At 39.9% G+C, this 24,397-nt stretch overlaps 1 protein-coding gene across 2 annotated transcripts in view; it reads left to right on the forward strand.

Annotated features, from left to right (window-relative positions):
* The window catches only part of CCDC68 (coiled-coil domain containing 68), a 51,356-nt gene that overhangs the window by 21,675 nt on the left and 5,284 nt on the right, over window positions 1-24,397 (forward strand). The window contains exons 7-11 of one of the 2 annotated variants that reach the window (XM_049619977.1): window positions 772-900; window positions 5,948-6,030; window positions 13,296-13,401; window positions 14,713-14,796; window positions 24,267-24,343. In XM_049619977.1, coding sequence (XP_049475934.1) covers window positions 772-900; window positions 5,948-6,030; window positions 13,296-13,401; window positions 14,713-14,796; window positions 24,267-24,343 — 479 coding nt within the window. Of the gene's footprint in view, window positions 1-771; window positions 901-5,947; window positions 6,031-13,295; window positions 13,999-14,712; window positions 14,797-24,266; window positions 24,344-24,397 lie in introns of those variants that run through there. The other variant, XM_049619978.1, reaches the window with a different exon arrangement.

Consider the following 24,397-nt stretch of genomic DNA (forward strand, 5'->3'; position numbering starts at 1 on the left):
GGAACAAACAGTGACTCTGTGTGTGTGTGTGTGTGTGTGTGTGTGTGCATGTCTGTAGGAGTCAGCTGAGACACTGGCAAGTGAGCCAGATGAAGCCTTCACATCTATGATCTCTAACATAACCCCTGCTGTCAGCCTGGGGAATAACCCCCAACACAGTGGGGAATCACTGTTCTGCTTTTATGACACTTTCTGATTAAAAATAAAACATTTTTTACTTGAACATACATGATTTTTTTAAGTTTACTTATTTATTTTGAGAGAGAGCACGAGCAGGAGACAGGCAGAGAGGGGGGAGAGAGACAGAATTCCAAGCAGGCTCTGCATTGCCCGACACAGAGCCCGACACAGGGCTCGAATCCACGAACTATGAGATCATGACCTGAGCCAAAAAACCAAGAGTCGGATGCTCAACTGACTGAGCCACCCAGATGCCCCTGTAAGATTTATTTTTGTTGTAGATAAGTTTCATTGAGGAAAAGTCAAAAATTTCACTTTTCTTACATTAGTATCTCTCTTTTTTATACCAGTTCTGGTAGCATGCTTTATGGTAACAAATGTAAACATTCTAGTATATTATTAAGTCTACATTGGTTTAGTGTTGTTGTAGCCCATCAGGTTTATTTGGAAGGAAAACACTAAATTCAAAACACTAATTTGAATCACGTGTGCATTATTAAATTTTGGGGGCTACTCAAAATTATACAGGGAGATAATATCTGTATAAATTTAATAAAAACAATCATTTGACAGTTGTTTTTCTGACCAAAGGTTAACAAACTTGAAAAGGAACAACAACTGAAACAACATGTTGAAAATCTGAATCAAGTTGCTGAAAAGCTTGAAGAAAAACATAATCAAATCACAGAGTTGGAGAACCTTGTACAGAGGATGGAAAAGGTAAGCCCATGGAGAATTAAAGGGATTCTTCCTGACAGGGCTGGGGAGAGAATGTAAGAAAATAACACTAAAATAAGTAAGACATTAGGTGAAAGTACGCTTTGCCACTACTGAGACTTTAGAAAGTACCCAATAATGTTGGTTTTTCCCCTTACACACTTACTATGATCTGTACTGTCACGGATTGACCTCTACAGATACTGCTCATATCACTGTTACTTTCTCTCTTGAGTGTATGTATGGCTTAGACAGGGGAAGCAGGCGAGGCTGGGAATGGAAGCAATGGAAATGACCGCAAAGTCCGCCTATTCCTAGTAATAATACAGAGGATCGCTATAGGCTAATTCTATGTATTAGACTCAGTGAAGTATCCATTTTTTGGCCATCTGAGTTCACTTTAGGATTGTAAAATTCTATGGCTGTATTAGGACAGATAGAATTCACATTAAGAAAAGACATTCTGGGGCTCCTGACTGGCTCAGCCGGTTAAGCATCTGACTTCCACTGAGGTTGTGATCTCGAGGGTTTGGTTCGTGAGTTCTAGCTCCACATCTGGCTCTCTGCTGTTAAGGCAGAGCCCACTTCAGATCCTCTGTCTCCCTCTCTGCTGTCTCTCTCCCATGCTCCCTCTCTCTCAAAAGAAAAGAAAAGAAAAGAAAAGAAAAAAGAAAAGACATTCTGTAGAAATTGGAACTTCCATAAGAGACAACTTAGGGAAGAGTAGTGACAGAACAAAAATTATTAAAAATTTTATGCAGTATGCCTGTGAGTAGCTGGCACTCTAAATATATACAAAAGGTGAGCACATAAACTTAATTATGCATTCCTTAGAATTTAGAATACAAACCAAGGAATACTGGGTTTTTAGTAGCAAAACAAACCAATAGAAAATTGTGCTTCCTGAAACTGAATTTGGGGTAGATAAGAATATAGGTTTTGGGGGCGCCTGGATGGCTCAGTTGGTAGGGCGTGCAACTCTTGATCTTGAGGTTGTAAGTTCGAGCCCCACACTGGGTGTAGAGATTACTTAAAAATAAAATCTCAAAAAAAAAAAAAAAAAAGAATATAGACTTTGACTTCTGGTAAATATTGCCCAATAAAGTTTTATATTTATTATAATGATTCCCTGGTTTGCCTCTTCTCTTCTCAGCCTTGTTCTGTTTTATGTCTGCTTGAGTTGATGTCACTTTTGAAATGTCACTTCAAAAGAATCACATTTCAATATTCAGGTGTCTGGCCAAAGGAAATTTGATTAATTTTTCTACGTATTTCCCAAGAATTTAATTTATAACACTGAGTTTGGTTGAACTTGTGAGTTCCTGTGAGGCAATCACAAAAAATTGAATAAATCCAAATTTAACTGAATCTGGTAATACTAATACGTAGCTCATCTGTGTTGTGGGGTGGGTTATGGAATGTTTTACCGTAGCCAGATACATTGGGCTAGAATGTCCTCAAGCAGCTGGTTTGCAGGCAGTGTGACAGTTTATAGTTATGATATTTTGAACAAACTAACATTTGGATGAATACTTTGTAGCGTTAGAATATTTATCCTGTAATAAATAGTTCAGCAAACTAATCACAAAGAATGTTTGCACTTAGGAAAGGAAGACAATTCTGGAATGCAAACAGAGCTGATTAACCAGCTTTCATTTAAATTTGGACTTGTGATCACCTCATACCCAGTAACACTGGGTCAGGTGTAGTGGCCAGCTGTCAGTCTCAGAAAATTAACAAAAGAACAGCAGAATATAATTCCAGAAAACCCCGTGAAATCTGTACTGGATGTGAGTTCATCTCAGAATTCTGGGTTATATTCACTTGACTGTTTATTCAGCAAACATATGAAGACTTAACATGTAACAGTCAGAGCTTGAGGCTGGATATCTATTTGTGAATGAACCAGACATAGTCTCTTTGTAGAGATTGCAGTGTAGTACATCTGTGTTGTGCGGGACTCAAGGAACTTCCCACATCTCTCTTCATTCATTCTCCTAGGGGTCCCCAGGGAGGCAGAAACCCCTATTGAAGGTAGGGGAATGTACTCCAGAATAAAGTTGATTAGCTTAGATACTGGCAGGCATTTTTGAGAAGTGATAGTCTAGCATTTATCTTGATATCGAACCATAATGGTGGTCTGTCTCTAGGTGCTCTGTGACAGAGTAAGTGGACAGGATGCCCATGGTTCATGGTCATGCAGTAGCCTTCTAGAATATTCTAGTTCAGTGATTTCCTAGAGTGGAGCCTATTGGAATCTCAGAGAGATAGAGATAGTTGGGGATGGAGCAGAAGGGCAATGTGCAGGAGTTTTTAAAAAATATTTTTAGTTTCAAGGTGTGTTATATTTGTAAAACAAACAAGTGAATAAATAAAACTATAAGAAACAAAGCTTGGCACCATCTTCTTGATTTAAGGTTACTGAGAAAACAGACTGTGATGAAGGGTTCCTCGGGGGGGGGGGGGATGGTATCAGAATGAGAGGGGACGGAACTCTAGACTTTTGTGTTAATAGGGAAAAGACATGAGTTCGAAAAGAAAAAGGAAATGAAAATTAAAAGTGAACACCCCCAACAAAGGTTGATAAATATTGCCCTGGTAGTGGGTGGCCCCTGGAGAAGGATTCATTTTCTACTCACTTGAACAAGCCACTGCTCCAGTAAGTAGCCATTAGTGGTATGAGGGCTGGTAATGAACACATTACTTAAAACCTTCACCATCTGCCCCACTTTAATCAGGAATGCAGTGAGAATGAATTCCATAAACATAGTGATAAGCCAGCAAAAACGCCCAATAAGAACATTTTAATATGGCATATGTTCCTTTTGCTAGCAGTGCAATTCTGTTGCATCATATTTGTTTTCCAGTGTCATTGATTTAGCTCTATTAGAATTTTAGAGCTCAAAGGTGCTTTTGAGACCACCTAGTTCCTCATCACCATTTTATAAACGAGGACAGTGGGAGCAAGGAACGATTTCCACTGTCCTCCAGTTACCAGTTCAAAATGCTTTCCATTATGCCCCCGTCTTCTCTGGCGTCAGATAAAAATGATATACGCGGTTCCTAAATCATTTAGATGTTAACATATGGCAATTATTTAAATTGGTGTCTACTCCACTTTGATCAATAGGACGAGGGAACTCTTGAGCTCCCAAGAGGTACCGTTTTTTTGAGAAGAGTGGATTGTCCACTGGGTGGCGCTGTGAACTCCTTTCCTTTTCCAGAGGACACTCTGAGAAAAAGTGCTAACCAGTGCGGTATGATTTTCTGTGTTGTTAGAGAGGAAGCATTAAGAGCCCAAACTACATGCTGCAGCATTGGCCACTGCAGAACATTTAGTTGTCCAGTTGTCTTGTCTGCTTGAACTCTGGTTATGAAGATCCATTGAGAGTTAAGTCCTTTAGGATGTTTGTTAAACACCATTTTCCTCCCTACAAAATCAAAATATATTATCAGTGATGTGTTTCTTTAATGATCCAAGTATCCCAATAAGATTATGAGGCATATTTGTGATCCCTCAAAAATAATTTGAACACAACTAGGTGACACAAGGGAAATTTCCATATGTGGCAGGAATGCTACAGGAAAAATCCAAAAAAGTTAATGCAAATTTTAAAAATAATAGCACATAAGATATTAAGTGTTTGGCACCTTCAGATTATAAACTGAGGTCATAACATATGTCCGAGAAGCATGTGGACCTTTCACATATAATATCTCCAATTATCTCAACATTTCAATATAGGTAGTATTATCCCAATTTCAGGGAAGTTCAAAGAGTCATGACTGAAAAAAAAAGAAACATGACTCAAACAAATATAAAATGAATATATGTCAGATGTTTTGCTCAACTTATTCATTAATAAGGAACCAATAAAATGGTAAAGCTGGTTTAAAAGATTTTGAGAAACTGGCTATTAAAAGGCATTTTGAAAAAAGGAATATAGAATCGATGACTAGGTTAGACACAAGGCTGGTTAATATGCTTTGAGGCAATTAAACCATAACCTGTGGGCTTCTCTTTTCTACCAGGCAGAAATCTACAAATGAACGTGCAACTTCACAGAGTCGGGGCTCTAATCGAATCATAAACGATGAAGTCATAAACGCAGGGAAATTCTCCAGAGATCAGGAAAATCTCGCAGAGATCAGGCCCAGAAAGGTTAAAGCCTTGGCAAAAATTACATAGTCACAGTGTAACTAGGTCAGTCTGTGTCCAACAAGATACTTGCATTTTTGCTCTACAACATTGCCTTGTATTTTACCCGTGTAAATATTGCAGCCAGAATGGTTTTAAACAGCCTTGTAAAGTGTCAACCAATCTCTTACCGTTCAATATAAAAAAGAACACAACCGTCCCAGTTTGATTTCTCATGGACTTGTTATATTCCTTTTGAGTGGAAAGAGTTTGGTTTAACAGTAGCATTAAGGTATTTCTTTACATTTTTCTTTCTCAATGTCAACATTTCTCTTATATTCTAACTAGAAAGTGACTTTATCACTTGTGGCCTTGATCCTTCACTAAAAATTCATTTGCTACTTTTCTACCTTCTGACAGATGCCCTGTGAGCAGGTAGGGCTATGAAGATAAGGTCAGTAGTGTCCTTGGATACCAACCACTCAGTCTCACGTAGGAGAAGCAGGTGGAACAGAGGGAGAGCCAATGCCAAGAGAGAGACGAGCTGGCAGTTTGCACTCGGGATGGGCTGGAGGGGGGCAGGAGTTTGAGCTGGGTACACTTCGGTTATGGACTGGAAGAGGAGCAAAAAGTCTCCAGGCAAGTGAGGAGAGTAAAGACAACCTGTCTTGACCTGTCACCGAGCTACTTGGAAACCACACAGGAAAATGTCTGGCCAGGTCTCCCTGGGGTGGGTTGTAACAGCTGAAATTGACTCTGTAGCTCAAAACATATTTCTAATAGTATAAGAAGCATCTTTTGTGAACAGTTTGCAAGAATGACTTAGCAAACACACACACACACACACACACACACACACACACACATACACACACACACAGAGAAATAAAATTGTATCTTATTTTCTCGTAGGAAAAGAGAACACTGCTAGAAAAAAAACTGTCTTTGGAAAACAAGCTGCTACAACTCCAATCCAACGCTACATATGCTAAAAGGTTTGCAAATCTGCCTCCTATTAAAGCAGTTCCTGATCCCTTTCTCCTCTGCTGGTCCACTGGCCAGTGTACAGAAGGCTCCCACCTTCTAAGGAGACAGGAAGACTGAAAACGCAGGATGAAGGGAGATTGCTTAATATTAACAGCCACGTGCCCCCCCACCCTGGGGAATCAGCAGCAGGGTTCCCTGGAGGTCCAGGGAGACTGGTGCAGGGTTAATCCTTCTGAAGAATGAAAGAGCCTGTTCCCTCCCTGTTTACCCTGGGTGTTAAAGAGGCTGCTGTTGAGGCTTTCATTCCCCCTGATGCTTCTGATTTTGTCAGTGGGTCTCTGCTATAGCCAGCATCAAGCAGGCTAGCCTACAAGTGGAATTGTAAGACTCTTTTGTGGTGCTCCCCAGCTTTGTAGAGAATGAAGGAACTACTCTGAAGGTATTCTCAGTTCTTTGGACTGACTTACAAATACCCCTAATTCACAAGCTGTTACAGGGTACAGCCCTTAGTATAGGGGTGACGTGGAGCATGGATATCACCCAGCTGCTGCATTATTTCACTGCTGTTAAAAAAATCCTCTGGAACATCATGTATGTGATAACTGATTACCTACAAAATTTCCTCACACTTTTTCCCTTCCCTTCCCTTCCCTTCCCTTCCCTTCCCTTCCCATCCCTCCCCTCCCCTCCCCTCCCTTCCCTCCCCTCCCCTCCCTTCCCTTCCCTTCTAATTCTAAACCTGCCACTGTCGTTATATGTTCTAATATAATGTTCAAAGTCAAGTCTATTTCAAGGTCTTATTTCACCCATCTGGACCTGTTGCTTCTTAGGATAGCAGGCATTTTTATGAACCTCAGAATGTACAAAGTTTTATTCTCATTTATTCAATAATATATACTCAAGGGGCGCCTGGGTGGCTCAGTCGGTTAAGCGTCCGACTTCGGCTCAGGTCATGATCTCACAGCTCGTGAGTTCGAGCCCCGCGTCGGGCTCTGTGCTGACAGCTCAGAGCCTGGAGCCTGCTTCACATTCTGTGTCTCCCTCTCTCTCTGCCCCTTCCCTGCTCATGCTGTGTCTCTCTCTGTCTCAAAAATAAATAAGCATTAAAAAAATTTTTAAAAAAATAATATATACTCAAAGATCTCTCTCTTTCTCTCAGTCTTTGGTTTGTTGTTTTTTTTTTTCTCTTTCTCTTTCCTTTCCAATTAACTGTCTTTCTCTTCTCATCTTTCATAAACTTCTGCCTTCTGTCTGGCTCATATCCACTTATTGGACCACATATGCCGAAGTCCAGATCTGGGCTGACCCTGGCAATTGCACATACGTATTCAGAACATACTGGAATACCGCTAATACTAATTTACACATATTCTTTGTGTACAGGCATAGAGCCCCAGCAGGGGACTTTCTAAGAGAGTGAAGTACAGCACTGTGCATCTCGTAGAGAATGAAGGAAATACTGTGGAAGACATCCATAGGTCTTCAGAATTACATATACTCATAATTCTAAGTAAATCTGTGGAGTATCTTTTTTTTTTTTTTCTGCGAGAGTTTTTCCGTGTAGCAGGACTGCTGGCTGGTACTGTGTGCTTTCTGTTAAGAGTTCAGACAACCTGAGTTTGATATTTTTTCTTTAAAGATGATTTTTATTGACAATAGGGTTTTTGTCAGCCTTTGAGCCCAAAGTGTAGCCATTTTGAAAACCAAACTGAGCTATTCTTTCTGTTCTATTATATATGAGCAGGTGTTATAAGGAATTCTCAGAAAGCTCTTAGGGAGGTTTTAGAAATATCTTGAGGGAAATGGATGTTTTGTGTTTCTAGAGAGGTGTTTGAACATCCAAGCTCATGCAATTTTCATAGAGTGTAGGCATCACAAATATTTATCTTCCTTATTACTTGTCTGTGTGTAGAGGTATTCACTATGCTAAATGACAAGAAAGTGAAATCAGTAGGTGTCAGATGCTTTTGGTTAAAGCAATAGAGACTTGGTTAAGCTACCACAAATAAGAGGATTTCTGTCAGGTGAAGATTGGATAGATACGGCCATAAAGAAGATGCATCTCTTGGGAAGACAGGAGGACCACACATCAGCACCAACTGTGTTTTTAAAAACCAGATTATTTTGTTGCTCCTATTCAGTCATGGGTGTTCTACAGTTTCATTCTTCCTCGCTCTTTGTTTTTCCTGTATGATTTATTAACTTTTCTCAGTGGTTTTCTCCAGCTGGCTTATATTCTCTGTAGTTTCCTTTCACATTGCAGAGGAAAGAGTCTGCTGGCCTAATACTACTTCCTGTTGGGCAGATCGCTCATGTTAACCATCCCCTGTGTTGTCATCTAACCAATGGCTTTTTAAAAATTTTTTTTTACATTTATTTATTTTTGAGAAAGAGTGAGACAAAGCGTGAGTGGGGGAGGGGCAGAGAGAGAAGGAGACACAGAATCCGAAGCAGGCTCCAGGCTCTGAGCAAGCGGTCAGCGCAGAGCCCGATGCAGGGCTTGAACCCACAAACTGTGAGATCATGACCTGAGCGGAAGTCGGAAGCTCAACCGACCGAGCCACCCAGGTGCCCCTAACCAATGGCCTTTTGGCAGGCACCAACTCCCAGGCCTACCGGTGGTCTTCCCTTACCCCAAAAATAGCCTGTGGTAGCTCCTCTGAGCAGGGGGGTATGGGTGATTAAATTTTCCTTAGGCAGGATGGGTTTGACGGGTGCCATGACTTTCTGCCATTTTGATGAAAAGATTCATTATGTTCTAACTTGGTATTTTTAATATTAAAAAGCATCTCAGGTGCCTGGGTAGCTTAGTCTGTTAAGCGTCCCAATTCAGCTCGGGTTGTGATCTTGCAGTTTGTGGGTTCGAGCCCCGCGTCAAGCTATGTGCTGACAGCTCAGAACCTGGAGCCTTCTTCAGATTCTGTGTCTCCCTCTCTCTCTGCCCCTCTCCCACTTATGCTCGCTCGCTCTCTCTCTAAAATGAATAAATGTTAAAAAAACTTTTTTTAATAAAAAAATTTTTTAAAAGCATCTCTAAAGAAGATGACTTTTAGGTATTTATAATTCAGGAGAAAGTGACAGTTTTTTTGTATATGGATATGAACATATAATTATAATACCTTATGCTAACCCTTACAGTTACTTTTAATGAGAGTTAAGAGATTTGGCAGAAGCATCTCATTAAAAACAAGGTTGAGTCCATATTTCTACTACCATCACTAATAAACCACCGCATGTATTGTGTTTTGCTGTTGACAGATAGAATAACCCCAGGTACCTTATTTAATTTAATCCATTCTTAGCTTTTTAGGGAGAGAGCAGAGTTTCTAAATGAAGCGATTACACAGCCTCTAGGGAGCTTGGGTTCTAGAATTCTTAGAGCATTCTGTTCTCATTTTGCTATAGAGGATATTTGACCTTCTTTCATTTCTGGAGACCTCTGGAGACTTTCCCTTGAACTGGTTTCCTAATTCCCCTGTGTGTCTATGAGCAGAAGGCAGTTTTCCAACCTGTCCCTCTGCCTTGTGATATAACAAAGGTCCATTTTAGAGTTATCCTTTTGAGAAACACAGGAGCTGTACCTCAGAAAAATCCTCTACAAAAGAATAACATGATGTCAGAAAACAATTCAGTCAAAGCCATTGTAAGTTTGGAGTAGAGGGCAATGCAGTTGAATAATGTTGCCCTCTGATGGTGTAAGTTAACCCTAAGATAGGTTTTAAAGTATCCTGATGAATGGACACACTGGAGACAATTCTCCATTAATTAAATTTCCTTTGGCCAAGTGATTGGCAGACATTGGTCATCAAAACGATTGAGGGTTCGCTTCTCGCCAAGTACTTATGCTATAATGGTACCATATTACTAAAGGCTAAGCCATTCATTTTTACATTTCTGCAAGTTAAAGATAGGATTGGTGCTCTGAATGCAGAGAGGATTCCCAATTCCCCTCCTCAAAAGGATAAGGCCAAGCTTTTCCTCTCTTGTTGATGGGGCATTTTTTTGTCTGCTCCCATTGGCATTTCCAGGCTGCAGATTTTTTCAGCTCCGAGTCTGGGATATATGAGGCAAAAAGAAAACCCAAAGAACTCAACATTGTGTTGTTCCTTGGATTCTCAGGTCTTGAGCTGATCTGCCTTCTTCTCCACCTTCCAGAGTCGTCTTGTGTTTTTGGTTGTACTCAGTGGGAAGAGTAGGGAAAAATACACCTGCATCTTCCCAGTGTAAGTTTTTCAAAGGTATTTTAATTTCAGCGTTTACTTTATATTTATATTGAGACACTGGGAGGCAGAGCGTGAATCAGATATTTGTTAGGGCTTGGTATCCTTTTCTAGACCTGGCCTTTGTAATATTTTCTTCCTGCTGTTTTGCGTTAGTACCTCTTTATTAAGGTTGAGTGCTTTCACTGAAAGATAAAGAGCGGAGATTAAAGGGAGCTCAAATGGCAGCTGATTTCAGTATATTCCCGCACTTGAAGACCTTAAGTGGGTGACTAGGTTTCATATTTGGACATATTTGGACAATCCTAAGAGAGAATTTCTCTGATTTATATTAGTCCCTGTTCTATGTATTAATACAGATAAGCCTGAAATGAAAGCCCTATGTTTTCAAGAATGCTGCTAGAAATATTTTCTTCCACTTGAGACCTCTTTCAGGTTTTTATTGATCTACAGTGACTTCTATGGTAACACCGTCATGGAATAGGTGGAGAAATTTCCTGAGCTTCATATTTTGAGGAGCGTAAGGTCCACCCCGCCCCATCTTCTAAAACCATTGTTTTTTCCCCTTTGGTCTGAGTTCTGGGTCATCGAAGGACACAATGAGACCATTTTGAATACTGGTCTTCAACATTTTTACAAGTTTATATATTTTTTTTTAATTTTCTTATGGGTTTGTGAACAGTTTATAAATATTCAAAGCCAGCCTGCCTCTGTAAGGAATCCTGAGTTCTTTCTCGCTATTTCCCAGGACGTCCTGAGTGACTCCTCCTTCCTTCTTCTTCTCTCTGTTTTCCCTCTTCACCGGAGCAGTTTTGAGTCTTAGCACCAGCTGTTGGGCAGACCTTTGTCTGCCTTCTCTGCCCCATATGTCCTAAACTCCTCTTTTTTGGGCAGTGCCTCTTCAAGTCCCTTTCTAATTTTTCTACTGGGGTATCTGTCTTGTTTATGGGTAGATGTGGTCCTTATAGATCCCGAGTACATGCCTTTATTAGTCATTTCAGTTCAATATTCTGAGGCTATCCTCTACCCTCTCATTTGATGACTAGAAGATTTTCATTTTCGTCTAGTCAAAATTAACTTTGTGGCTAATACTGTCTTGAGTGCTATTTTAAAAAACCTTTGCCTATTGCAGATTCATGAAGGTGTTCTTCTATATTATATTCTAAAGTCTTTGGGGTCTCCAGCTTATTTACAATCTACATGGAATTTCTTTTTCTTATGAGGTGAGGTCGGGATTAATTTTCTTTTTTTTTTTTTTAATATGAATGTAGAGTTGTCTCAGAACAACTGAAGTTGTCTCTTCGTTTGTTGAAAAGACCATCCTTTTTATAAAATTCTGCAGAATCATCTTTGATATAAGTCAAGTCTATTGGCCTATCTCTGTAACATATATGTATATGTAAAATAAAAATGGCATGGATCTAGCATAATTTGTTTTATTAGTCTTCTGTTGATGAACATTTAGCGTTCCAATTTTTATGCTGTGAACAATAATGAACTACATTTTACATATATTTTGTGTAATTGCATGGTATTTTTATAGCATATATTATTTAATTCCATAGGATAAGTACAGAGTAACGGCTAACATTATATAATATTGGTACTTATGCAAGAACTTCTGTAGTTTTATAGAAATTAATTTTTTCTACAGTGAAACAAACTATTTTTAAAGCTCTCTCATGCAAAAGCAAAACAGGGGAACAATGAAAAGACTGTCTTAAATATTACAAGTTGCCTGCAAGTTACTTGGCTTTGAGAGAGTATATTATACAGTAGGAGATAGCGAGCCAACCTCAGTGGTTCATGGGCAGGCAGACTCCTTGGCAACAACCTGGAGCCTATTGAAAAAGCAGAATCCCAAGCCCGACCCCAGCCTGCTGGATCAGATGTGCATTTTAACAAGATTCCCTCATGATTTAACAAGATCCTCCAATGCATATTAAGTTTGAGAAGCAATGTTTTAGTACATGATGTGAAACAAAATGAAACTCTCTTTTTTTTTCAAATGAGAATATGTTCTGTAGTGTCACATGAATGTCCATGACCTTTGCAATGTTTGTAGACGCTATAAAAATCAGAATTGCAATCTCATTGGTGGTGGCTACTAACTATAAAACCTTAATAGCTACAAAAATTAATATATTACTGTGTAAAAGCTTATTTTCCCAAGCATATTCACTTACCTCTTTAAGTATATTCCTGTAAAGTAATGAAAGTAGGGATTATTCCATCTGCTATGGACTGTCACAGTGCTTCCAAGCTTGGTGACCTGGCCACAATGCATGCTGCCTCAAAACTAAAATAATATTGGCAAGAAGAAAATATTGGCAAGTCAAAAGCTGTATAATCAGTTCCAGTTACCTAAATGGAGTTTTGGAAAAGTATGAATAATCTAAATTCAAACATCATCCATTTTTTTTTCACAATGGTTGATGTGGACTCAAAATATTAGCTGGAATTTAATTTCCTTTTTTTATGCTCTATTTATAGGTGGTAGAATACCCAAAGTAGGAAGCCGAAATAATAATAGTAATAATGATAATGATAATAATAAAAGACAAACACAGTCAATCCACAACACACACCAACTGTGTATCATTAGAAATTGGTTTCTCATTGTATATAAAGTCTGCATTCCTGGCCCCCCATATTCTAGCCCTGCTATCCTTACATAATTATCTGTGCATCCCACTGAGTTCTAGATCTGTGGGTGCTCATAGGCACGACAGGTTAGATATGTGAGTGCTTCATCTGGCTCAATACAGGTTGACTCAACTACCTTCTGGAGGGAGGGAAGTCACAGATGGCCAGGAGGGAGTTGACATGAATGGATATTCTCATTCAAGTTCGTGTCTGAGCTCATCAGAAACCGCTTTGTGGCTCTTTATCTTCAGTGTCTTGTGTGGCATATGGGGCCCCCAGCGTCTTTCCCACGTGATGCCCAGTAACAGGGTCGTGTGTGAGGACAGTCTGGCAGCTTAAAAATGAGCTGTAAAATGAGCTGCTCCATGCCTCAGCAAATCTCTTTCTTTTTCCTTTTGCATTTCCAGTTGCCACGATCTTCAAATGGAGATTGCCCTTCTCCAGGAGCAGACCTCTCATCTGCAGTTTGTGATTCATTCCCAACATCAGAACCTGCGCAGCGTCATCCAGGAGGTCAGATTAATCAAGTGTGTTTCTCTGGTAGACGGGATGTTTACAGTGTGAAGACCGAATACAGGCAGCTTGTCTGGACCTTACAAGCAGTGAGATTCTTCTCCCCGCTGACATTTCCTTTTTATTCCCAGGCAGCATGACCCTGTGTTCAATGCCTTCTTTTGTCTCTATGTCAACACCTGTAGTGTTCTCAATGAAGATATTTGGGAAATTGTGTTTAACTGCTCTTTAGTTGTTTCCATGATTTTTTAAAAGGGGTTCTGAGCCGGAGAATGTACACTGTTTTTTTAGACGATTTTGGAGGTTAGAAGATTCAGCCCTTTCTGAGGACACGATGATGTGTTTTTATAACCTCATAAACAGCGAATTTACTTAGTAGGTGTGTGGGGACAGGGGTGTAGCCTGGCCATTCTTCTCTGGAAACGTCCTGGCAGGTGAAAGAGAAGAGGTAATTGCGGTAGCAGCCAGATGGACGGTGGATTGTGTACGCATCCAGTTTATTTCAAGATATCTATTGATCTGGTTTGAGGGCTCTGCTTTAGACTTAAAATTAGACCTTCCATCATTCTTTACTACCTAATATTTCCAAAAGGAATCCTTCCAAATACCTCTCATACCACCCCAACACAAATAAAACATTTGGCTAGGACCTCACCCAAAGCGCAGAGAATTGAGTCATGGCACTTGAGAGCCCGGAGGGACTTAGAGGGTATCCCAGATTCTCATTTTCCAGATGAGAAAACTGAGGGTCAGAGTAGTTCAGTGACAGAAATGACAGTGGCGGAATCGGCCTTAGAACCCCTGGGTTTCTTCTCTTCCTGCTCTGTTCTGGTCTTCATACCCCACCTCCCCAGTTCCGCATTGTTTCTTGGCAGATGCTTTTCTTCCCAAGCAAAGCAGGCTCAGCTCGTGATGCCGCAGGCTGACCAGATCTCTGCCTCGGGGAGCTTCCCCGTGCCAGGCGGTGGCCTTGCGTGACGGCCACCCACCTCTGTACCCTCAGTAGGAAAACGTTATGCTGTGGAGACAGTGATGGCCAAAGCTGCTTCCCACAGGATGAGTGGCCGCTGGATTCGGTTTAAACAGGTTTTCCAAAGATGACAGTGTTTAATAGGACTGCCACGTGCTCTCCTCCCCAGGTGCCAATGTGCCCTGCTATTTCCTGCAACCTGCTGAGCCCGCTAATGCTTTGGGATTTAATTTTTTAACTTGATGGGCGCCAGTTGACCCTAAAAACCTGTGCAATTTCTGACTTAAGTAACTTCCCTGTTGTCTGACGAGATTCTTCCAATTGTGTTTCCTAATTCTTAGATGGAAGGATTAAAAACTAATTTGAAAGAACAAGATAAAAGGATTGAAAATCTGAAAGAAAAAGTTAACATACTTGAAGCCCAGGTAAGGAGGGAATGTGATGTATATTTCAGTATGATTGATTGCGGGTGAGTGTGTGTGTGGGTTCTCGGTGTCTCCATGAACCTGTGTGTGGATGTGTCGTGTGTGCTCGTGTGCCACTGTGACACAGTGAGTCTGTGTGTGCACGGGTGTGTGTGTCATTGTGCCTGAGTATCTCTGTGTGAGTGTACTTGTGTCTGTGTGTATATATGAGCGTCTTTTTGTGAGTGTGGGTAGATGTGTGTCTTCTGTGCATAAGAAATTCTAGATTTGTGGGAGAGGTACTCTTAATAACATTAAAGTATTAAACATTATTTTATAACATTAAATACTATTAAATAACTGTGGAAAGCTCACCCAAATATTCCAGAATGCTTGCTATATTGGGGAGATACAAAATAACATGTGGACGTGAATTAGAAGCCTGGTCAAGACCACCTTGTGTGAATTCAGACCCAGCCAGGTAGCTGGCTTTGCTGTCTTTTATCTTTGTCTCTTTCCTGCTCTGAGATGTCCTTTTTTCTCCTCTTTTTTAAATTTTTTTTAATGTTTACTTACTTTTGAGAGAGAGAAACAGAGTGTGAGCAGGCAATGGGCAGAGAGAGGGAGACGCAGAATCCAAAGTGGGCTCCAGGCTGTCAGTGCAGAGCCTGAGGTGGGGCTCGAACTCACAAACCACAGGATCTTGACCTGAGCCAACGTCGGACGCTTAACTGACTGAGCCACCCAGGTGCTCCTCTCTTTCCTCCTCATTTATCTTTCACATCGATCGCGGCTTCCGCCCTTTGCATCAGGGCTCACCCACTTCAAGAAGCCTGTTGTAATTTTCTTATTTTTCAGTGTTTTGAAACCTGAACCCTAGCATAACGCTTCATAATTTACCATCAGAAACACGCTTTTCTTCCCGCCCACTCATCTACGCTTCACTAGGGAGGCCCTTTATAGACTTTTGGCTACAGACCCAGGCTCGGCCGTGCCCCACCTCCCAGCAAGTGCAGCAAAGCCCACACAGGGGTGGCTGGAGTGCCCAAGATGCCACAGCTGCGTCCACCTGGGCTCTCGCCGGTGCTCAGAGCCACCGCTTCCTTCTCTGTCAGAGACTCATCATTCACCACCTGGACGGGTCAGCTTTTCTACTTCATTCTTCTGTGTTTCGACTTCCTGCCATGCACTCCTGTCCCGAGGAATACAGAGATGCTCTGACTTCCACTAGATTTCTTCTCCTCTCTGGGGGCTTTTCTCCCCCCACAGGGTAGCCCAGAGAAGAGCCGCACCACCATACTCCCACCACACTGCCACACCGTTTCTCGCACCATCGCGTTCTTTCTGCTTTCCCCAAACAAATCACAATAACGTGAAGAGCCGTAAATACATTTACATCTTAACTTTTGTAACCATTGCCGTGTTTTGCCATGTCGACCTTCCCAGAGGACCACTGTTCTCTCTGTCCTGGAGGTTGGGGCCTCGAAGCCTCGGGCTTTTCTTAGATTTTCACCTTCTTTAGGTTACATGTGACTGGTTGATAAAAATACTTGCATCTCTGTGCAGTTGAAAAATGCGACGATTTTTCTGGAATAATTGGCTCAAAACTGGTTTCCTCTCCGGTGCCCAGTAACGGCTGGTCAGTTTCAAGGGGCCTCAGATGATGGGATTCATATTCCTTTGAGCCTCTTCCTCCCAAGAAAGGTATCTAAGGGTATTTCCTCACAGCTTTGTGTACTTTTGGCAAACATTTTGGCAAATGTTACTTGAGGGAATATTTTTTCTTTTATGATTTGTATGTAACTAATATATAGTCATTCGTTTCTATATAAATTAAGAAATATGGATAACCAAATATAATAAGAAAATTATGCAAACCTGCCACCCATGAGTCAGCACAGTTGTGTATATCTGTTTTTCTATGGGACTCATGTAGCTGGTACATATGTGTGCATAGGTATTAAACATATAGACTATTTATGGCATAATGTCTATATCACTGTATTTTTATTTATTTAATTTATTTAATTTATTTTAAATGTTTATTTATTTTCGAGAGAGAGAGAGGTAGACAGGGAGGGGTGGGGAGAGACGGGGACAGAGGATCCGAAGCAGGCTCTGTGCCGACAGCAGAGAGCCTGATGCAGGGCTCCAACTCATGAACTGTGAGATCATGATCCGAGCTGAAGTCGTACACGTAACCAACTGAGCCACCCAGGAGCCCCTATTTCATTGTATTTTTAAGCTTTTATTCATTTCACTCATTTGCTCACATCATCAATCTTGTAGTTAATTCTATAAGTACCTATTGAGTGGCTACTATGATGTAGATGCTAAGGTAGGGAAAACAATATTGAATAAAATAGACATAAGTGAGCCTTGCACTCTGGACTTTACTGCCTAGAGAGGGAGACAGACACATAAATGAACACGTAACTTGCAATATTTTGGAAGCATTCTGCCAGAATAGAACAAGGTATTCTGAGAGAGAACACCTGGATAGAAGATTTAGATTGGTGGGTGGGAGCAAGCTCTCTAAGAAAATGAGTTTTAATCTGAGCTTAGTGGAAAACTGGGTGGTAGGGCAGGTCAGGCAGAAGGACAGGGAGCCATTGTGATTGCTTCTAATCTGAGAGTAGTATGTAATAGCATGGAATGACATTGGAAAAGTAGGAAGAGACCATGCCAAGGAGTCTTTTTCTCTATATAGCAATATATCAAGAAGTCTATGCTTACCAAACAGATTTCATTTGTATTATCTTTAAATGGCCACTATATTGATCTACAGTAATTTAATTAACTCACTCCTTATTGTTGGACCTTAGATTGTTTTTCAGTATTACATTTGTGGGGTTTTTGTTGTTGTTTTGTTTTGTTTTGTTTTGAATTTTTTTAATGTTTATTTTTGAGAGAGAGAGAGAGACAGAGCATGAGCAGGGAGGGGCAGAGAGAGAGGGAGACACAGAATCTGAAGCAGTCTCCAGGTTCCAAACTGTCAGCACAGAGCCCGATGTGGGGCTTGAACTCATGAACTGCGAAATCATGACCTGAGCAGAAGTCGGACGCTTAACCAACGGAGCCACCCAGGCACCCCTCAGTATTGCTTCTGTGAACAACACTGAATTCAACATCTTTATACAAAGATCACTAATCATTTATATATTTACTTCCTTCCTTAAGATACATTTTTAGAAGTGGAATTGGTAACTCAGAGTATATCCATTTTTAAGGTTTTTGATAATGTGTTCTCTGACTTCTAGGTTTCTGCAGGATCAGTCATCTCCCTCAGTGGCCACAGGCCCACCTGCAGCTGCCTCTGCTCTGGCAGTCAACAGTCCTTCAGTCCTCATATTTCCAATCTGCTGATAGTCTTTTTCCCCCCTCTCTATTACTAAGGGATTTTAATACATAGAAATCATTTGTTATTATTTTAATAAAATATAAGAAGGGGGAGATGATAAACACATGTTTTCAGATTCCCATTTTGGACTGGGAATCTCATTTAAATCCAAGTTTACATGTAATTCATGAAGTTTGGTGTGAGGTAGGGATCTAACTTTTTAGTTGTCTCACTTTACTGAGAAGTCTGGGCTTTTTTCATGCATTTGAAATGCCTTTTATCCTAAACTGAACTTTCATGTTGGAAATCTGTTCCAATGGTGTATCTGCCTGTTTTGGCTCCAGTGCCCTCTTGCTTTACTCACTGCACTTTGGTAATACATTTTAATTGGAGAGATTACCTGTCTCTGGGCTTTCACTGCATTGTGGTTCTGGATTCTGGGTCAGACGTAATGAAGTGCCAGCGGTCATCACAGGATCAAGGTATCAATGGTACTACCAGAACAATGTATTTGTTTCCAGTGTACTATGTTTCTATTTTCTCAAAAATTCAGCAAATAATTGCTGATTAGCCACTTGGCATGATATGAGAAAGCAACAGATTTGTTCCCCTCGTGGAAACTTCTTGGTTGGCCACAGACTCTTTGCAGTGATGTGAAAGCACCTGTCAATACTGTCTCAGATTCTCTGTAGATAGCTTGATTCAAGCCACTATATATTAATGTTTTCTTTTACAAAAAGGCTTCAAACTATGGCACTATTGGATGAATGCCTTTATATATTCTCAAAATTTATTATCTTCTGTAGATAAATCTTTTCCTTCACAGCAAGGAATTTTACAGTAACCACTTCAGCTTTATAAAGTCCAAACCACATGAATTTAATTTATCCATCAAATAGTTATGTGTCTTTATGATGTACCAGGAAATGTTTCAAATGTTGAGTATATGGGTAATGCACAGAACAGACTGTCCCTGACCTCATCTAGCTTATACTTTATTTGAAAATACAGATAATAACACATAAACAAGTAAATAAACAATTGGGGAGAATAAGTGTTCTGAAAAGTGTAGAATATGACAATATGTTAGAGAGTGATGGGAATCAGGAAAAGCATCTCTGGACCTGTGATATTTGACCACGTACTTGAATTTAGTGAGTGCTTGAGCCATGGTTAGCCTATTTCTGGTCTGGTCCTAGTCAGTGATTATTATGAAGTTCTTAACTGGGATGATATACGCAGGGGTAGGCTGGCTTTCACTGCAAATTTAAGACCGCTGCCTATTTTAGAATCCATTATGTAACAGGATGAATTGATTCCATTTATAAAAAGTGGTCACCTGAGCTTGAACAACCTGTGTAAGCACATCACCAGTCTAAACCACACAGACAGCATAGTTTTCTCATCCATACCAAAAGCATTCATCTCTTTTTAGGCATGCTTACATGCTTCATTTTATTTAATCCTCAAAACTACTCTGGGAGAAAGTTATTACTACATTTCATAACTGGTTAAACTGAGATTCAGAGAAGTTAAGAAACTCGTTCAACATCACTTTGCTGCATTGGAGTCTTCTTGCCTTGGAAGCATCTGCTCCCCTCCCCCCATCACCACCACAAAATCTGTTTATCTGAGTGATTAAATTAAGTGTGTGCTCAGGGGGTGTGTATGTGCATGTGCTTATATTAATGTGTGAAATATATGTGTGTACATACATTATGTGTTTAGAAATGAAGTCATTAAATTTGCCAGACCTTTTACATTTATTTTAGTCATGGTCACATTTCCTATATTAAAATGATTTCCATTTTCCAGTTTTTTGAGTCATGGTAACAAATACTTTTTTTGGTAACAAATACTTTTTTCTATGACATTCTTTCTGTTCTAGCAGGGTATTTTTCCCCCCTCTCTGCAAGGGAGATATATACACTCATATAACTCTATTCTTTAAAAAAACAATCTTTGGGGTGTCTGAGTGGCTCAGTAAGTTAAGCATCAGACTCTTGATTTCGGCTCAGGTCATGATCTCATGGTTCATGGGATTGTGCCCCCTCGTTGGGCTCTGTGCTTAAAGGACAGAGCCTGCATGGGATTCTCTCTCTCCCTCTCTCTGTCTCTCTGCTCCTTTCTGCTTGCGCTCTCTCTCTCTCTCTCTCTCTCTGTCTCTCTCTCAAAATAAATAAATAAATATTAAAAAGCTTTAAGGTTTAAAAATTTTTTTTAATATCACTGGAGAATTTCTGCTTAACTCTACCAAAATTATTTTTCTTTCTACTTTTGTATGATATCTTTATCATCTTAATCTTCAGCTCTGACATTCCTCTCACATTTCATGCATTTCATGCATTTTTAGCTTCCTCACTAATGACCTGCTGATAGGGAAATGTGTCTTCAGAAATTATACCATTTTCTAAACATTGAAGATTATCTTATTTTATATAACCATCATCATCCCTAACATTTAATTTAACAAGAATGTGTTGGTAGAAAGTATGCAAAAAATTAGGCTCTCTTGTAAAATCATGTCAAACTATCCTTGGATAGAGTCATAAAAAAGCAGACATATTCTGGTCATTGATTTGTAGTTTTGTAAAGTAACGATGTAATAAAACTCGTGGATATGGCTGTTCTAATTAAAGGAAAAACTATGAAAGCCCATGAATCAAAAATTATCTAAATCTAGCCAATGAAATAAATCAGCATGGAAGTTGAGATAAATGAAAATAAAGACAGTCTAATATGATAACTCCTATGCTTTTGTACTGTTTGGTACTCAGCAACTTGAGAAACTAGGAATTCGTTTTGGACAAAATCCCAGTAGCCTCTACATAATTGTCCAGCCTGGATTATTTTAGTATTTGTTGTCATCATGATGTGATTTGAATTGCTTCCTAACTTGCAGAGTATTGTATAGAGAGGAGTTTTTCTCAGCAACATACTTGGTCAATGATATGTGCCTACACTTGTTTGGAGTGTATATTAGCTTTACCTCCATTATACAAGGAACATCTTTATTATCAGTTTATTAAACCTGAAGTACATTTCCTACATGAGACTTTAGTTAAGTGCTTGACTCTTGAAACGTCACAGTGAATGATCAATGTGTGTGAAGACTTTTGTTCCATTTTTTAGTTATTACGCAGTACAGATGCTGAGGGATATGAAGGGGCAAAATCCACATCTTGTCTCAGCTTTCCTTCAATCGTTCTTCATCTTTTTTAAAAATTATTTTAAATTTTATTGAAATCCAAGTTAGTTGGGGCACCTGGGTGGCTCAGTCGGTTAAGCGTCTGACTTCAGCTCAGGTCACGATCTCGCGGTCCATGAGTTCGAGCCCCGCGTCGGGCTCTGGGCTGATGGCTCAGAGCCTGGAGCCTGCTTCCGATTCTGTGTCTCCCTCTCTCTCTGCCCTTCCCCCATTCATGCTCTGTCTCTCTCTGTCTCAAAAATAAAAATAAACGTTAAAAAAAAAAAAAAGAAATCCAAGTTAGTTAACATGTAGCGTAATAATGATTTCAGGAGTAGAATTTAGTGATTCATCACTTACATATAACACCCAGTGCTCATCCCAACAAGCACCCTCCTTAATGCCCATTCCCCATCTAACCCATCCCCCCACCCACCACTCCTCCAGCAACCCTCCGTTTGTTCTCTGTGTAAGAGTTTCTTATGGTTTGCCTCCATGTTTTTATCTTAGTTTCTTCATCTTAGCAGCACATGAGAATTACCTATGGAGTCTTGAAAAGTCTTGAACCCAGACTGCAACAAAGTTAAACAGAATCTCTGGGATGAGACTCTAGATTCATTAGTTTTTAAATCTCTCCAGATAATTGCAATATACAACCAACACTGAAAACCAGCACTTTAGTCCAGTGGTTCTCAAACTTGAACAGACGGCAGAGTCATCTTAAAACACATAAACACTTAAAACTTTAAGAAGTGAGCTTCTTAAAACACATTCCTTGGCTACCCTGGGTTTCTCTGTAGGTCTTATTGGAGATTGAGGGTAGGTAGTTCTAGTAAGTTCTCAGGTGACGCTGATATTGCTGAGATCCCAAGATCACACTTTAAGAACCTTTTTCTCCCTTCTTTTCCACCTAGGCCATTTCATTTTGTCTTCAAGGTCCAGCTGAAATCTCCTTGTGTATGAAAATATCATAAATTATTCTGCTCACTGATTTCTGTTATACCTTTTACATAGTGATTAATTACCTACTGCCTCGGGAATCTCCTGAACTTTTTATTTTTTATTTTTTAATGTTTACATGTTTGTTTTATCACTTCCACCATGTTGTGTATGCTGTATACTGGAAAGGAAGATCCATACTTTCTTGTGCGTCTTCACATTCCCTCTGCCCATGGGTTGGTGCCATAGACATGGCAGAAACTAATTGGATAGATGGATGGATAGGTGGATGGATGCAGATTAATTATTGATTAATTTCCTGACGGTTTCCTTTCTTCTGTTTCATGTTTATCAGACCTGAAATCCCTTCAGAAATCATTGAATCTCTGTGTCTCCTGGGGCTCACCATTTACTTATTTGTAATATAAGGAGGCTGAGCTAATTCTTCTGGTTACAGAAAAAGAACACCTTTCAGGGAAAAGAGCATAGGATTTGGAGTCATACAGGATTGCATAAAGCTTGCACATTTGAACAGAGTCCTGCATATACAATGTGTGGGTTATCAGAAACAAGTTACCTAAACAATTTGAGTTTTGCCAGCCTTATTTCTTTAATATGCATAAGAATAAAAGTTATCAAAGAATAGATATATGGAAAGCACCTGGAAAAAGTCTTGACATTTGCTAGGCATGCATAACTATTAAACCTCTTGCTTCCATGAAAATTCTAACATGTTTCCCCAAAACATGCATTTTCGTGTTGGCTTGCTCCAAACCGTCTGGTGGACTTTTAGGAAATACCTTTTAAACTTCAATATGACACTTTAACTCCTTAGTTTCCCAATAGGTATTGGAGCTGGTGTATTACTGTTCTTTTAAAGCTATAGCACCCCCGTCAACCTCCCACTGAGCCACCCTTCAGTCCCAGACCCTACTATACTGGTGTATCCTTTAAACACCTCTGGCTTGCCAGTGCAGCCAACTGACAACCATGAGCATGATGCTTTGCTGTTTTAAGTCTCATTTTCCAGATCTGTTGAATGAATGTGCTTGGTGTGACTATGCTGTAGAGGAGACAGCAGCACTGCAGCAAAAGGACATGACTTTGAACCCTGGTTCTGCCAGGAACAAGACGTTGGGCACTTAAGCTCTTTGGACCTCAGTTTTTAGTTATAAAAATGGTACTTGGACTAGAAAATCTTAAGTCTTAAGAATCTGTGCCAGACACTGGGCACAGTACATATTGAATATCTCATTTCAGAACCTGCGAAGAAAAAAACGATGATTCCACTTTACAGATGAAGACATTGGGCTCAGAGAGGTTAGGCAAACTAAGTGAGGTCACAAAGCTATCAAGTGGCTGTGCTAGGATTTGTACCTGAGAAATTAAACTGTTGCCTTCCTTATTATCAGCCATTGCATTATCTCCCAGAATTATAAGAGCGTTTCCAGATTTAAAATATTATGATCATATGAGATTTTTCTTCCAACAACTTCAACATGGTAGGCAAGACATGTATTATTTACCACTAGTATAGAGATCAAGAAACAGAGGCTTCAGTGAGAAAATTGAGGCTGAAAATGCCATGAACTATATGGTAAAGAACAGATGGTGCTTATTTTCATGGAGTTTATAATCAAGAAATTGCACAAGAAAGACAAACATGTAATAAATATTGTGGGTGTCTTTAACAAGGTTCTTTAATAAAGTTATTTTGTGAAGTTCTTTGCAACTCTTTCTACATAAAAGAAACTGTAAAATCAAACATAGTTCAGCTGTTGAATTTCAGAGGCTAATGTAGAATACTCTATTTTAATCCCTTGGAAAAGTATGTACTCTTCAAGATGTTTTTGTAATTTCAGAGATAATAGTGACTCTCAACCGGCTACATTCTGTGTTTTAATAGAGTGACTGAAACAACAAGCTTACTGCCAAGGAGTGATGTAGGTGGTGGGTTGATCAGAAGTATTAAGCATGTGGCTAATCAATGTGCTACCTATGTAATCATTTTTTTTTTCACTTTAGAATAAAGAACTAAAAACCAAGGTGGCACTTTGGTCTGAAACTCCTAGAACAACAGTATCCAAGGGTGTCTCTACAAGGTAAGTTTTTTCTTCCCCCACTGCCATCTGCCGTCACAGCTTTGTTGAACATTC

The sequence above is a fragment of the Panthera uncia genome (genome assembly GCF_023721935.1).
Source record: "Panthera uncia isolate 11264 chromosome D3 unlocalized genomic scaffold, Puncia_PCG_1.0 HiC_scaffold_8, whole genome shotgun sequence".
Lineage (NCBI taxonomy): Eukaryota > Metazoa > Chordata > Mammalia > Carnivora > Felidae > Panthera > Panthera uncia.